The sequence below is a fragment of the Mixophyes fleayi genome, chromosome 6, assembly GCF_038048845.1.
Source record: "Mixophyes fleayi isolate aMixFle1 chromosome 6, aMixFle1.hap1, whole genome shotgun sequence".
In the NCBI taxonomy this organism is placed as follows: domain Eukaryota; kingdom Metazoa; phylum Chordata; class Amphibia; order Anura; family Limnodynastidae; genus Mixophyes; species Mixophyes fleayi.
The window spans coordinates 170,772,463-170,789,368 of record NC_134407.1 but is presented as its reverse complement, the minus strand read 5'-3'; the positions used below and the strand labels follow the sequence as shown (position 1 = coordinate 170,789,368).

The 16,906-nt window shown below is 38.8% G+C and overlaps 1 protein-coding gene across 2 annotated transcripts in view; it reads right to left on the bottom strand.

Moving 5' to 3' along the window:
* Positions 1 to 676: 676 nt before the first annotated feature.
* The window catches only part of LOC142094743 (NXPE family member 2-like), a 48,855-nt gene continuing 32,625 nt past the window's right edge, over positions 677 to 16,906 (bottom strand). Inside the window, exons 4-5 of one of the 2 annotated variants that reach the window (XM_075177183.1) lie at positions 8,975 to 9,178; positions 677 to 1,212 (exon numbers count right to left, since the gene is read on the bottom strand). In XM_075177183.1, coding sequence (XP_075033284.1) covers positions 677 to 1,212; positions 8,975 to 9,178 — 740 coding nt within the window. Of the gene's footprint in view, positions 1,213 to 8,974; positions 9,194 to 16,906 lie in introns of both variants that reach the window. The other variant, XM_075177182.1, reaches the window with a different exon arrangement.

Sequence of the window (16,906 nt, the reverse complement as noted above, 5' to 3'; positions counted from 1 at the left end):
AATTAAAACAATGACTTTCCATCTGAGATTACACCAATTATGCTCCAGATATAGGCATCAAATGACATTGTAGCACATGTGACATCTCTTAAATGATTTACTGGTTAATGAAATTTTAAAGTTCCAGTAGTTTGAAGTATCCTTAACTGTAGAGCTTGCGTATAAAATGTTTTTAATACCTAATCTAGAGCAGCCATCATTCTCAAACATGCAATTTATAATTAATACTTAATCATAAAGGGGCATTTATGAAAAACACAGGAAATATAAATGGGCTAAATATTACAACAAAAACTTTCCCATCTATTAAAAATTAAACAAATAATTTTACCACTTTTTATAACTATCGCACAAAAAAGTATATCTTTCTTATGACTGATCAGACCTTTTATAGAGAATGTAAATACAATGCTCCTTTTTACTATGCAATTAGTTGCAGTACTTAAAAACTCCAATTATATCTTGACCCAACCCTCAAGTCCAGACTATTACCAGGAAAGTTATTTTTGCCCCAAAAATATAACTGTATCTCTAACTAAACTTTAGCAATAAAAATAGCAAAGCAAAATATATAATCAACTTGCATAGTAAGGAAAAATTGATATTGTTTTTTATCAGTATTAAAATTAAGCTAAAAACAAAAAAGTAATAACATATGTAAATTTTCCACAATTGTTTAGCAAATATAAGACATGAACAAATTGATTTGATTCTTAATAACTGTCGCTGGTGGGTGAACATCAAAAGATCCAAAGGCTGTTGTCATATCCCAGGCATCAATTACCCCAACATTAAGTCCTCTGAAGATGTCCTTCACTAAGAGATATTGAATATATCCATGAAAATCACTGAATCGTTCAACATCTGTATTGATTTCTCTGGTATTCTCTGACTTTATGATGACTTTTGTATCTGGGCTTCTTAAGAACAGATTTTCTATAGCCTTGCGTACATTGATAAGTCTTCTGATAAACAAGGCAAGAGGGAAGGGTCTGAAATGCTGTCCTAGAGCAATGACAATAACTGTGTTAGAGCCACCACCAAGTTGGTTAATTTCCTTTGTGATGTAGGCATCATCTCTCATAGTGAAGAAGCTTTGGGTTACAAATGGGTGCCCATGCTTCTTCCATTGCATGTAGATATTATTTGTTAGATCAAAAGCTACGATTGCCTTCTGCCAGCCACTTCCATGAATGTCAAAAAACTTCAAAGCTGCAAAAAAAATATTTATATTCAACAGTAGATATATTTTTTAAGACTGTCGTCCTCACTCGATTTTTATATTTATAAATACAATTTTTAATACTAAATAAATTGCAATTCCAGCTGTTCTTCATACAAATCTGCATTTGATATAGAATTAATATACATAAAAAAACTCCATCCTCTTGAATGCCATTACATTTAGACAACCTACATTACTTATCTCCTGTCTTTCAGTCTAATTGGATGTGCTAAACAATTTTACTGTATAAAGTGAAAAGTAAATTGATGCCTATTTGTCATCTACACATACAAATTAAAAAAAAATTAATGGTGAGAGCAAGAGCAAAATGTGCCACTGAAATCAATATAATATCTACTGCCAAAATATAAACTTTGAATATTGGAGCACTAATATTTTAATAACAATTATTGTGCACAAGCAACTATGCTATCATATGATCCTAAGTCTAATAGATTTTTAAAAAAAGTTTCCTTAAAGAAAAGTCTACATAATATTTTTAAATCTCTTAACCTAAGACTGAAGAGATGATAATCAATTTAATATCAACTTATCTACTGAGTTTTGCTGCAAGTAGATGTTAAAGATAAATAATTGTATTAAGAGATAAATTAATAATTCCTGTACACTGCAATCAGTTGCGATGCAAATCTTACGTAACATAATTTTTATCCTAACATTTAAGTGTGTTTAATGTATTTTACAATATTTTCATATAAAATATAATGGGGAAAAAGCAAAATAATGTTTCTGTAGTCTTGAGCTTGGTATCAATCTGCTCGCAAATTTCATGAGAACGTTGCCAGTGTTACTTGTGTAGCGTTCGCATCTTGCAAACGATAGTTATAAATAATATCATTATTTCATACACTGAATAACCAGTACTCAGGGGTCATGAAAACCAATACATACAGGTTTAGAGGTGGTAGCCTGAGAAAAGGATACCTGGCAGTTTGAAGAACAATAATCAGAGAAATTCACCACTGCCATGTCAAGTACCTGAGAATGCAAGAACCTTCAACCTATGAATGAAGACATTACAAGTGTAACTGTATTTCTCTGTGATGTCACTACTTTTACAACTGTACATCGTACAGTTGTAAAAGTAGTGACATCGTATAAATTGTTGAGCTCTGTATTTTGACCCCAGGGCTTTTTGATTGAAGCTTGAGTTGGTGCCAACTGTCGCATGCGTATGCATACCAAACTTTGCCTTGTTATGCTTTGCTAATAAATTCTTTGTGATTTTGAACCAAAGCGATCACAGCGAACAATTTTTATTTTATATTCAGTTTATCAACAAAGGGTGGGCGTATCAACAAAAGTAAGAACACTTTTCGTTCTATACTTTTTAATTTGCATCTTGTGTTGATAAATTAAAATTCCTGCTTTTAAGAGTCTATACAAAGGAGCTGAAGCAAATACATGGACGAAGGTAATTTTCTTTTACATAGTCCTGTTTTGCGTTTGCTATGCACAGCATTTTTTTTGTTTTAATAGCACATATTATGCTTCTATACTGCCATAGATTTATGTATAGAGATATATAAGACATTCTGTTTTGTTTTGTTATAATATAATAAAGTAATTTGGTAAACGTATCTAGGAAACAAAGTTGCCAACAATAGAAAATATTACTAACAAAGTGTATCTGTGAATGTGTACATATATGTGGGGTGTAACGATGAGATTACTTAGTATAGGCACGCAACACAGACCGTTACTGATACTGCCTTGTGTCTCACTTTTGTATTGGCATGCAATGTGGATGATTAATGTATTGTCTATCTAAGCGATTAAAACCTTTTAGAACATAATACACAGCATTGTAATATATTATACTATAATCTAAGTATGTTAAGTATATACAGAGTTTATTCCACAAAGAAAAATGTTTTCTAAACGGGAAGGGATACCTTGCAGGAACAAGTTTTCAAGCGGGAAGGTTAGATACCTCGTGGAAGGTTGGATACCGCGCATAGAAAGAAAAATAAATGTGTGATGGGAATACTTTGACGAAAAAAGGTTGTCCAGTCAGGAGGAGTGCCTCATTGGGAGAAAACATTCCTTGTGAGAAGAGTGAGTTGAAGTCGCTTTAGAAACATTTCGACTCCATGGACGTGTAAATTGTGTAAGACCTGTATTGGTTAATAATTGCCATTTATTAACCTACCCAAGAGTCTGAAGTGGGAGTCAGGCAGGCACGATATGGGACAACATAAGAGCATAAGTATATGATAGGAATGGAAGGGTCTATAATATACATTATAAAGTATGGTCTTAGAGCAATTGTGTATTGTGAGACGTAAAAAAGAAAAAAAAAAAAACTGCTGGATGTGTGAATTTTTTTTCCTAATGTTGGTAGCTTTGAACCTCATATATTTAAAGTTTAAGACCAGATTTGTATGCTAAGTTTAAGAAAAGTAAGGATTAAACATATCACGTGTCTAAATTTGTGGCAGGGCAAAGGCAAATATGGCATGCAAGCAATTAGCGCAGACGAATAAAGACAATTGCTTAAAATCTGAGCAGGCAACAGCCAGGCAATACAGTGAACCTTGTAAATTATGCACTGTTTTATACAAAAGAGTAAAGTAAATGTATTGATTTGAGTGAAGTGGAGGGTAATATATTTGTTTTAACCCCTGCAATAGCTTTTATTTTTTCAGAGAGGAGTATTACTGTCCTATTCTCATTTACTACTACAGACATTAATAAAACCCCCCACACATATCAGTAAGAAAAAAAATATCCATTGTGCAGGGACAATAGTTCCAGCTATTGCCTCTGGGTGCAATGGTTGTGTAGAATTATACCCAGTGCAGACAATAGCTATTCCCTATGATAAGGCAGATAAGGGTATATGGTCAATGCAATACCCTTGAAGTGACAAAAGACTACAGATAGAGTAATATCTAGATATAACATTTGCTGCCAATAAATGGGTACATAAGTAAACAGACTAAGGTCTAAAGTCTGGTTGACTAATGATAAGAATCAAAAGTAAAAGTAAAAAAATGTGTTTTATATCTGTTACTATATTTTTCTCTTAGACATAGGGACGACCAGATTTGTATTAATGTTTCTACATTGTCAACCACATATAAGAAACTGAGGATAGACTGTACATTTCACAAGGGTTAATGTTGCACTCCACTGTTATAGATACAAGTCCATTATAGGTAAAACAAATGTTATCACAGATACCGGGTCCCTTATGGACTAAAGATGGACAGGAGACTGTATTGAGGGTTGAAGTACCTCCCCGGTATGATTAGAAAGAATGGGGAAGGGGCTACAGATTAATTCAAGATTTAAGGAGGGTTAATAAAATAGTTGAGAGACAATTCCCTGTAGTGCCCAATCCAGCTGTCATTTTGATGCAAATCTCCTTTTCTGCAAATAATTTCACTATTATTTGCTGTTTTTTTCTCCGTTCTTACATATTCTGACTGTCAAGTACCTCTTTTCTTTCTCTTATAAAGGGGTACAATATACATAGTGTCTCAAGGATTTAGAGACAGCCTCAGTATCTTGATACAAGCCTTGCATTACTGTTTTACATTGTTTATCAATCTGTCCTAGCTCAATAGGTAGATAATTTATTGCTGTTTTCTGATTTGTTTATGTCATCAGTGTATGATACTAAACACTTTAACTTTATTTCCCACAAGCAGGACAGGTGGACCTTTCCAGGTCATACAATCTAGCTCAGTGTTGGCTAACCTGTGACACTCCAGGTGTTGTGAAACTAAAAGTCCTAGCATGCTTTGCCAATGTATAGCTGCTTATTGCTGGAAGGGTATGCTGGCACTTGTAGTTTCACAACACCTGAAGTGTCACAGGATAGCCAACACTGATCTAGCGGCTACTAATACTGCTGTTTTTGCTGCTAAGAAAATTGTTCAGAATTTTTGTTTGTAGGTTTGGTATCCCTAATATCATTAAAAGTGATCAGGATACACATTTTTCTGCTGATATCTTTAAACTTATCTGTAAGCTCATGGGTATTGATAGTAAGTTACATACTCCCTATAAGCCACAAGCTAGTGGCAATGTAGAGAGGATAAATGGTACCATCAAGAATAAATTGAGTAGAGTGATAGCTGAAACTAGAGTAAAGTGGCCAGAAGCTTTTCCACTAGTCCTCCACAGCATCAGAACCACTTCTAGACCACCTCTTAACCTATCAACATTTGAGATACTTTTTGTCAGACAACCTCACTTGATGTAGATCCCAAAGATGATTTAGACAGGTAGGAAGGCCCATACCAAGTGTTGATGACCAGCACCACATCTCTGAAAGTAGTAAAAGAGACACTTGGGTCCATTCCACCCACTACAGAGAAGTCTACAATTCGGAGATGTTTCAAGACAAGGACGGGGCTGAAACGTCTACCCCGTTGCAGTGGTGATCAGGAGATGGAGATTGGTTTTGGTGATGGTGCTGATAATGTAGAATTGAAGGAGAATATGTTAGCACAATCAGTTTAACCTAACACATTATTCTAATCAGCGGTAAAGAAAAAGTTTGCTAACCTTGGAGCCCGGAGACAGTGTGAGGGGCTATTGTTTGAAGAATAGTATGTCTGTATGTACTGTGACCCCATAAACGAAGAGAAGTACATCCAGCAAAGTTAGTGTAATAATAATTTGAACCTGGGTGGACATCAATTAGATGATTATCATTCATTGGTGGGTATGGTCCTAAACCAAACTGAATGCTGGGTGTAATCTCACATGCATCAGGGATAAAATAATGTGGGACTAGTACCTTTTCCACTAAACATCCCTGAGATACTCCAATAACGGGGAGAGGCCAATAGAAGGGAGATATAATATTATTATGTCCCCTAGTCTGACACTTTACCAATACTCAGTAGACAGATCTCTGTGGTGTCTAAATTTTTCACACGCAACGAAAGTTGAGTATTGGGAAGCTGAACAGAATGATCAGACAAAAGCCCACCCCACAAGTGTTGATGAAAGACCCACTGATATTATTAAAGTACTGTTAACCAGAAAGGCTGAAAGATATCATAAACAAGGTTATGTTAACAGACATCAGAGAGTGTTAGTTGGGAAAGTTTCTGTAGGTTACTGTTTAAATGTTATACAAGCTGAGACTTGCTTTAAACAGATAAAAATGCTAGTTATGGGGAACTTTACTAAAATATTGTGTATTGATATAACAGGTTATATTGTGCCTTTTATCCTTTCAGATAATGTATATTACATTTGCAGGCTAATGGCGTACAAATAGTTAACTTTGAGCTCCAAAGGTATATGTTTCCTAGGAAAAGTAGTTCCTGAAGTAATTACAATATCCCATGATAAAATGATAGTATTACGAATATCACTGAAAATGAAGTATACTATTATGATCCTGCAATAGAATCTTGAAAGGGTGAGAGTGTAAGGTATACTCTCAAAGGGTGGAACTGTTTTTTTTCCTCCCAGTATTTTCCTCATCCCTATTTTTCTTAGGACAATCTACTTTTGCAGACAGATTTGAGCCATGCAGTAATGACTAGAGCGGCGGTTCCCAAACTGTGCGCCGCGGCTCCCAGGGGTGCCGCGGCGCTGACACTGGGGTGCCGCGAGCCAGACATAAAAAAAAACCCAAAGAACACATAAACTTACCAATCCGCCGGGCGCCGGGATCCTCTCTCCCGCAGCAGCTGTCACTGACGTCGATATTCAGTGACAGCTGCGGAGAGAGGAGGCTGCTGGGTCCCGGCGCCCGGCAGGTTGGTAAGTTTATGTGTTCTTTGAGTTTTTTTTATGTCTGGCGCGGGGCACAGGAGAGTGACAGCGGGGCACAGGAGAGTGACAGCGGGGCAGACAGAGGGACACAGGAGAGTGACAGCGGGGCACAGGAGAGTGACAGCGGGACAGACAGAGGGGCACAGGAGAGTGACAGCGGGGCAGAGGAGAGTGACAGCGGGGCAGACAGTGGGGCACAGGAGAGTGACAGCGGGGCACAGGAGAGTGACAGCGGGGCAGAGGAGAGTGACACAGGAGAGTGACAGCGGGGCAGAGGAGAGTGACACAGGAGAGTGACAGCGGGGCAGAGGAGAGTGACAGCGGGGCAGAGAAGAGTGACAGCGGTGCAGATAGAGTGGCACAGGAGAGTGACAGCGGGGCAGAGGAGAGTGACAGCGGGGCAGTGGAGGGGGACACAGCATGAGAGGGGCAGTGGAGGGGGACACAGCGTGAGAGGGGCAGTGGAGGGGGACACAGCGTGAGAAGGGCAGTGGAGGGGGGACAGGGTGACAGGGGCCAGTGTGAGAGAGGGCAGTGTGTCTGGATGCAGAGGGGGCAGTGTGTCTGGATGCAGAGGGGGCAGTGTGTCTGGATGCAGAGGGGGCAGTGTGTCTGGATGCAGAGGGGGCAGTGTGTCTGGATGCAGAGGGGGCAGTGTGTCTGGATGCAGAGGGGGCAGTGTGTCTGGATGCAGAGGGGACAGAGTGTCTGAGGGCAGAGTGTCTGGATGCAGAGGGGGCAGTGTGTCTGGATGCAGAGGGGGCATTTTTGCATACAACTAAATAAGTATTTCTGTCCTGACCTAAATACCTATTATAATTTTTTGACCCAACTACTTCTAAAACAGGACTGCTCAATAATTATTTTCGAGGGGTGCCTTGAAAAAATTTGGAGACTCTAAGGGTGCCGCGAACTGCAAAAGTTTGGGAACCACTGGACTAGAGTAAAAGACCAGAGAACTGACAGTGGCCGTAATAAATAGAAAGTGATTCTATTAAGATGTAGAATCTGAGCAGCTGAAGTAACCAAGCCTCAAGGTGAGAGAATCTTGGTGAATAGTACTGTATGCAATACATCATGTTGTTCTCACTGTGGTGCAAGCTTTAAAATAGGCACCATTGCGAACAAACTGTTATGGGCATTTTATGACCTTTAGCAAATCAGAACCCTGTTGATAATATATTTCCATTCATAAACATGTAACTTATTAATATGGACTTTACATTTATTTAACAAATAACACCTGTTAGATGGACCTGCACAGCAGCTAAATGCAAACAAAGAGACGGGTATATTTATTAAGACTCTGTGTTATGGAAGATTCCCTATCACTACCAGTCGCAGCTATAAAAAATCTAATAGATAATATAACAATAGAAGATCACTGGGGCAGCTGAGCGATACTTAGCTTCCTGGCGATACTGGCTGGCAGCAATAAGAGGAATCTTTCCGCTCACCAGGAAAGTGCAAGTTCCTTCTGCGCATGAGTGAGCCGGCATGTTGGCTCGCTCATGCGCACTGGAACTGAAGTTCAGACATGGGCTTCCAGTTCCAGGTTCTATTAAAAAAAAAAAAGGTATTTTAATTTTTTTTTAATTTTTTTTTTTTAAATAACTTTATTAAATTAAAAGGAAAAAATACTTTATTTTACATGGGGATGTTTCGCTTAATCCGGCAAAACTACTCTTTTCAATGAATCTAGGGGATTTTTCCTATTGATAAATAGACACCAGAATATGTAAAGGAGGTAAGAGGCCTTTTTTAACGGTGTAAATATTTGCAACAAAAAATGTTAGATTTTTTACCTTTCCTGTAAAGCAAAACAATACATTGATGATGTACAAGGAAGTTTGTTCTAGGTTTGAAAACAAGATACCTTTATCTTGTTACATAACACAAAGAAATCAATAAAAACTTATGGAAAGCAATCAAATTATTTGTGTAACAAACATGGCTGAAGCGCAGAACAAAAGACTTACGTACACTTCAGGAACTTTGGGAAGTATTGTATCCACTGACGAATTGTTGAATCCCCCATCAGATATATCATTTTGCCAGCTAGACATTTTTGAATTTGAGATAAGGGTTCATAGGAAGATAAGTTGCAATATAGAGGGTACCATTGATTTTTCAGGAAATAGCCACTAGGAAAAGGGAGGGACATCCCAATTTTGCATTTTGAAGTAACTTTCATAGATGTTCCTGAAAAATTAATTTATCAGGATAAAAAGTAAAATGAAGCATTATATTCTTAGAGCAATATCACAGTGTGCACAATATCACATACCTTTCACAATGAATATACATGTATATATAATTAAGGGAGCACTTAATGTTATAGTGGCTCATTTACACTTGGACACATTTGCTCACCAAGGGCCTGATTCATGTTCAGACGTAATTCCATTTGGGTGCCGGATCTTGCATGAATTCGCCCTGCACATGCGCCAAAACGGGACTTATGTCAATGAACGCAATTGCATGTGAATCATGTCCGAACGCAAATGACACTTACACCTGCTTATGACTTGAAAGGACAGAATGGGAGTGGGAAGAGGAGGACGAATATATGCAATGTACAGTAAGGCTGCGTCGAGGGCGTTCCAATGGAGATGTGGCCGATTTGAGTCCTGTGTTTGTTGTAAATATTCTTGTTTTAGCCATATCATTTGCACCATCTACAAGACCAGTATTAGTGCCAACAGATAGTGATGACTTTCACGACATTGCATTAAAAACTACAAATATGCATTCAGCTACATATAACAAAAACATGTGTATGCAAGTAAGAGAGACTATAAAAATGCATTGTGGGCCTGATTTATTAAGGAGCATGACTGGTGATAAGTTACGTATAATGCGCACAATTTGTCTGCACAAGAACCAGACCGTACGTCACGCAGCAACGTTCAATTCATCTTCGAGCGCAAATGATCCTAACTACAGTCTACAATTTCAGGGGTGGAACAGGGAGGGAAATGGGCATATGCATGTAGATAATGTACAGTAAGCACGTGCCAAGATCGAGCGCAGGCAGCAGCGTCCGATTCAAGCTTTGGGCATCTGTAAAGTACGTGATATTCATTTGTGTCACTTGCACCAGCTACAGGTCTTGTCTAAGTGCCAATTGGTAGTGATGATGGCTGAGCATGCATGCTAGAACATGTGTTTGCAATCATCACGAGATCCGCTCGAATTTAAATATGGGTGGAATTACAATCAAGTTCCGTACTCTTTTTTTTCAGCCACAAGTTGCGTTCAGACTTGAATCAGGCTCCTGTTAAATATTTTTAGTGACATGAACATGCATTACTCTCCACACATCATGTGATTTAACCACCTTGTTTATCAAGGAATGCTTTTATATATATAAATATTTGATTTTTAATGTTTTTACACCTTTATAAAATGTATACCAATGTGTAAATATGAATCTATTAATAATGTAAACGAGAAAGAAACAGAATGGGATTTGGTTAATTTGAATGTAACTTCATTATGCTTTTAAAAAACAGACTGTCCAGTGCAGACACCTACACTACTTTCAATGAAGAAGTCTGAGGGCTAGATTAACTAAAGGTGGTTTGTTTGTTAAAACCACCTCTTCTCTGCAGATTTACTAAAGGCCAAACTGCCTAAACACAACAGTTGAACAAAGTGCCACATTAGAAATCACCATCCCAATTTTTAACATGATAAAAATACGAACAGTAAGATTTACTAAGCTACGTGTTAACAACACATGGAAACCCCCCATCCCTAGAAAAAGAGCCAGAAAAAGAGATGGCTGTGAGAGACAGGGTTGCTCAATAATCTGTTTGGGCTATTTATCCATTCAGAACATAAGAGGATGTACCACTGGTTAATTAAGGGGGCAATCATTATTTATTGATTACGGAGGCAAAATTAATTTATAATTATGGGTAAAATTTTATTTTCCACTATAATAAAAGGAACAATATTTTTGTATTGTCGTATTATACATTTCGGGTTATTCCCACTGTGCCTTCCCTCTCTTTCTCCTCCTTTAAAGTCCACTCTATCTGTCTGTTTACTCCCATCCACCTCCGTGTCTCAGTCATCTACCATCCCCCTGGCCCCACTTCCTTTTTTCTTGACAATTTTACAGCCTGGCTTCCTCATTGCCTTTCTTTTGACCTCCCCTCTATCATACTAGGTGATTTTAACATCGCTATTGATAACCCCACTGATCCTGCCTCTATTAAACTTCTCACCCTTTCTTCCTCTTTTGATCTCACTCAGTGGACCTCTTCCCCCACCCACTGTCTTGGTCACTCCCTTGACCTTGTTTTCTCTCATCAATGTGATCTTTCTGACTTCTCTAACCCTCCCTTTCCATTCTCTGACCACCATCTCCTCTCTTTTACTCTGTCTTTCTCCCCTGCTTCACCCCGCCTACAATTACTGTCACTAGGCGCAATCTTGATGCTCTTGACACTACTTCATTTTCCTCCTCTCTCGAAACTCTCCTCTCCACTCTTCCCACCCTGGCATGCTCTGACCACGGGACTTTGCTTTCTAACGCCTCCCTCACCATCGTCCTGGATGCGGTCGTCCCCGCCTCTTCTGTCCTTTGCTGCTACTTGCTACACCAAACCTGGCACTCCAAATTCACCTGTTCTCTTCAGAAGTGCAGTTCTCCAATCCCTGCCGTCTCTTTGCCATGTTCAATTCTCTCTCCCCTCCCACCTATCCCACTCTCTCTATCTCTGCCACCGACTTTGCCTCCTTATTCTCCTCCAAAATTGAGGATATCAGACTTGACATCTCCTTCTTGTTTTTTTCTCCTGACAACCTCATTGCTCCGCCTTTCTGTAAAACCAACTCTGGTCCTTCTTCTGCCCTACTTCAGGTGAAGAAATCCGCTCCCTCATTCTTTCCTCGTCCCCTTCTACCTGCCACCTGGATAGACCCCCTCTCACATCCTTTGTTTCCTCTCCCCCACTGCCCGCTCCTATCTTGCTCACATTTTCAATCTGTCACTCTCCACTGGCATCGTCACCTCTTCCTTTAAACATGCCCTTATCTCTCCCATTCTCAAAAATCCTAATCTTTACACCACCTCTCTCGCTAACTACCGCGCCATCTCACTTCTCCCCCTTGCCTCTAAATTACTTGAGAGGGTACTCTGACAATTCCTTCCTGGACCCTCTCCAATCCAGGTTCCGCCCTCTCCACTCTACTGAAACCGCCCTGGCCAAAGTTACAAATGACTTCTTGTGCTAAATAAAGGGTCACTTCTCCCTGCTCATCCTCCTAGACCTCTCCACAGCCTTCACCACCATTGATCACCCCCTCTTGTTGCACACCCTTCTTGGACCTCTACTCTTTTAGCTGTATACTACTTCCCTGGGTGATCTCACCACCTTTTTCGGTTTCCAATATCACCTCTGACATTCAACTATACATCTCTTCTCCTTTCTCTCCCCCCCTTTACTCTCTCATGTATCTGACTGCCTTTCTGCCATCTCCCCTTGGATGTCCTCATGCTTTCTTAAAATTAACATTGCTAAAATCGAGCTCTTGATCTCTCTATCTCTGTTAACAACATCACCATCTCTTCTGTTTCCCAACTCTGCTGCCTGGGCGTAACCCTCGACTCTCCCCTCACCTTTGCCCCCCTACATTCAATCTCTAGCCCAATCCTTTTGCTTCCAGCTAAGCAATATCACCTGCATCCATTCCTTCCTTTCTCAGGATGTCATGAAAACCATCATCCATGCTCTCATTATTTCCTGTCTTGATTGCTGCATCCTTCTACCCACCGGCCTCTGGAACGACCTCCCATGCTCCATCCGACTGTCTCCTAATTTGTACACTTTCAAGCGGGCATTTAAAACTCATCAGTTCCTCAAAGCCTACCACCACACACATAACCTTCTCTCTATTCGCTCCTCTTGCGAGTATCCCCTCTGACTCCCCATTGTGCCTTCTGTCTGTTTGCCCTCCTTTTAGGATGTAAGCATTTACGAGCAGGGCCCTCTTCCCTCCTTTCTCTCTATCATGTCTTCTCCTCCAACTCCACTGTGCCAGCTATATTTGGAGCTATTGAAGCACTGGTATTTTTGTTCACGGTTCTGTGCTTTTTTACCCTGTATGGTCCACTGTCTGTTTTCTATACGGGACTGCGGAAGTCTTGTGGTGCCCTATACATGATTACTATTATAATTATTATTATTATTAATAATATTATTAATAATAATAATAATAATAATAATATTCATAATAATAATCATAATAATCCTGGAAACAATATGAATATATAATTATATTAAGGGTGCAATACTATTTGATTGATAATGGGGGCAATAATTATTCATGATGGGGGCACCATTTATACTACACACATGTGGCACTATAAGCTCCAGCATGCATATGGGTACAAGTGCAAAATAAAATTTGCGCCCATAAGTTAGTTATAAATGAATTTTGCATGCTTAAGCAATAAATAATGATTGCCCCCATAATTCATATGTTAGTGGTGTCTCCTCTTATGTTTGGAATGGCAAGATAGCTCAAACAGCCTGCATCAGAAGCAGGTCTTAACAGCCCATCTTTAACTGAACCAGAAATTCTATATAGATGCTTCAACCCACTATTTTACACATCATATAGTTAGTATCTTATATATATGTGTACTTGGGTTCTCCTCTAGTAGTAATGTTTGACAATCCAATAACAAAGAAAAATAGCTAATTTTTATATGAGACGCTCTTAAGGTATTTATAATAGGAGGTCTTGTGTATGGCATCAAATATAAAGTCTACTCAATATGATTTTTGACCACCTAGGACAAAAATAGACAATAAAAAAAATAACCTCTATTAGATGCCTTTAAAATAATTTGTGTGTTTAAAAAGCTAAATATTAAAAGCATTTAAATAATAATTTCAGTTTGATACTAATTTACTATTTATTAGGAATATGTTAATAAAGCTGAACCATATGTATTACTCAAAAGATTGAGATTGAGTTATTCAAATATTTATATTGTTTGATAAGCTCTTCACATAAAGATTAATGAAATATATACGATTGTTTCATCTCATAGACAACACTCTTACCATGAGAGATTTGTTATAATCTATTACATATTAATAACTATTTTATAGTTATTAATATTCAGTTGTTAGATAGGGACTGTCTCTTCAATCACAAAAATATAAAACAAATGATCAAAGATCATTGGGTTTAACTGTTGATATTGGTAAAGGAAGCTCTAATGCATGTGATATTATTTTGAATGAATTCCTGCTGGAGATCTATTATAGTTTTCCTTCTGGATTTCTATAACTTGAGGTTTCTTGAAAAATGGTGCTCCCTAGTGATGCGGCTGAGCCTTCATATACAATGTCTATAGAAAATAATAATATTCTGTCAAAATCATTACCTTTTGTCACATTACACCATGGAAATTGAAATAAGTTAAATCAAACTTTTTCCAGCTTTATTTGCACATTTCGACTTCAAACATTCAACTAACGAAAAAAAGGCAAAGTTTTGAAAATTAATAAAAAAAATGGAAAGCTAGAATGGACTGTTCTCTTCAAGTTCATCCATAGATTTTCTTTCCGATTTAGGTCAGGACTCTGACTTGGCCAGTCGAGGACATTCACTTTCCCATCCTTAAGCCACTGTGTTGTTTTCTTGGCGGAATGTTTAGAGGCATTGTTCTGTTGGAAGGTGAGCTGCATTGATGTTACAGTATTAAGGTTACTGCAATAATGTTACTATAGTTGTGTTACTGAATTAATGTTACTGCATTAGTGTTACTGTATTAATATTATTGCAATTATGTATTTAATGCATGGGGCCGCAGATTTTCCTCAATAATTTGGGTATACTTGGCAGCATCCATCTTCCCTTCAATCCTGTTACGAAACTCACCTCTCCTCACTCCAGCATTGCTCCGTCGGAAGCCGCACTCCCGGGTTCGGCGGTCACATGACCACAACCCGGGGCGGGGAATTTGAATTCCCCAAAACTATTTAAACCTCGCTCTGACACTCGGTGAGTGTCAGAGCAACTTACCTGCTTCCTGGTTCCTGTTTCCTCGTGGATTCCTGTGCTTCCAGCTTCCTGTCTGCCTCCTGTGTATTGACCCTGTCTGTGTGACCATGCTGCCTCTCCTTCCTGGACCCTCTCCAATCCAGGTTCCGCCCTCTCCACTCTACTGAAACCACCCTGGCCAAAGTTACAAATGACTTCTCATGCTAAAAAAAGGGTCACTTCTGCCTGCTCATCCTCCTAGACCTCTCCACAGCCTTCACCACCATTGATCACCCCCTCTTGTTGCACACCCTTGGTGATCACCCCGGTGATCAATAGACTCTGCACCTCAGGTAAGCCAGTGCCAATCAAGATTAGTATTATATCCAGTTAATCCATTACAAATCCTGGCCACCCGCCCAGTTCCTGCTGAAGAGAAACACCACCACAACATAATGTTGCCACCACCATGCTTCACAGTGGGTATGGTGTGTTTTGGGTGCTGTGCTGTGCTTGGTTTAGACCAAATGTACCACATGGAGTTCAGTCCAAAAAGTATCTTGGTCTCGTATAACCATACAACCCTTTACCACATGGCATCAGAATCTTCCAAGTGTTTTTTTTTTTAAAAGCACTGATGAGCCTAAGTGTGGCACTTTTTCAGATTAGACTTCTTTCTTGCTACCTAGCCATACAGGCCAGATTTGTGTAAAGCTTGTGAGATAGTTGTCATGTACAGAGCGACTAATCTCAGCCATAAAAATTTGTCAGCCCCTCAAAGTTGCCTTTGGCCTCTTGGTAGCTCTCCTTATGAATATCCTCCTGGCTCTGTCATCCAGTTTGGAGGCAAGGTGTTGGTGGTGCCATATGCTTTCCACTTGTTAATAATGCTTTGAAGGGTACTGATAGGGAGAGTAAAAGATTTTGAAGTATTTTTGTATCCTTCTCCTAACTTGTGCCTTTCCACAACTTTATGATGTAGCCCTTTTGACAGCACCTTCCCAAACATGGTGAGTTTCTTGCCTTACCATGCACTACTAGTAGTTGAATCCTCAAGGGACAGTTGGTTTTATTCTGAAGAAATCAAAACCAGATAATTAGTTGTACCTGAACAAGTTTATAATGGTTACTCTAAGGTATCACTTATCCACACCAGGTATTTTAGTAATTAAATTATATTAATTGTTAAGAATTTTTGTAAATGTTACTTTTACTTTGATGTTGACGGTTATAATGTGCAAATACAGCTGGAAAAGTTTGATTTAATTTATTTCAATTTCCATGGTATAATGTGACAAAGGGTAATGATTTTGACAGGGTATGATGATTTTCTATAACAGAGACATGTGGATTTCTTCTGGATTATCTGGATATTATATTAATTCAGACTCCACCTTCAAGGGTTAATCACACCATTGTAAATGGTTGAAAAGTATCTCTTATATAATTATTATGTGGCGCTATGATATTGTGTATCTAATATATAAATGTCTAGCGGCGTGTGTTAGTCTGTCTGTATGTGGAAAAAATAAAACCAAGTTGCAGCGCCACCTGCTGGGCGGAGTTATACACTGACCTACTAAATTCTTAGTGTGTGTGAAAAAAAAAATTCAGAAAGGGCTGAAATTTGGTATACTAAGGTGTTTTTAATTTGTTAATTTAATTTGTTAATTGTAAAGTGTTTTTAAAGACTTAAAAAATATATATATATATATTTCTTGAAGGAGAAGTGACAGTTGGGAGTGGTTGGTGGTTGCCGGGGGTGACAGTGGGGAGTGGTTGGTGGTTGAGGCCTGGGCTATGGCCCAAATGCATGACAAGAACCTTTTTAACACCTTAAGTAGCTTGATTTGACTAGAATGCATGAGTATCATGCACGGGTTAACTTGTTATTAATCACTCTGC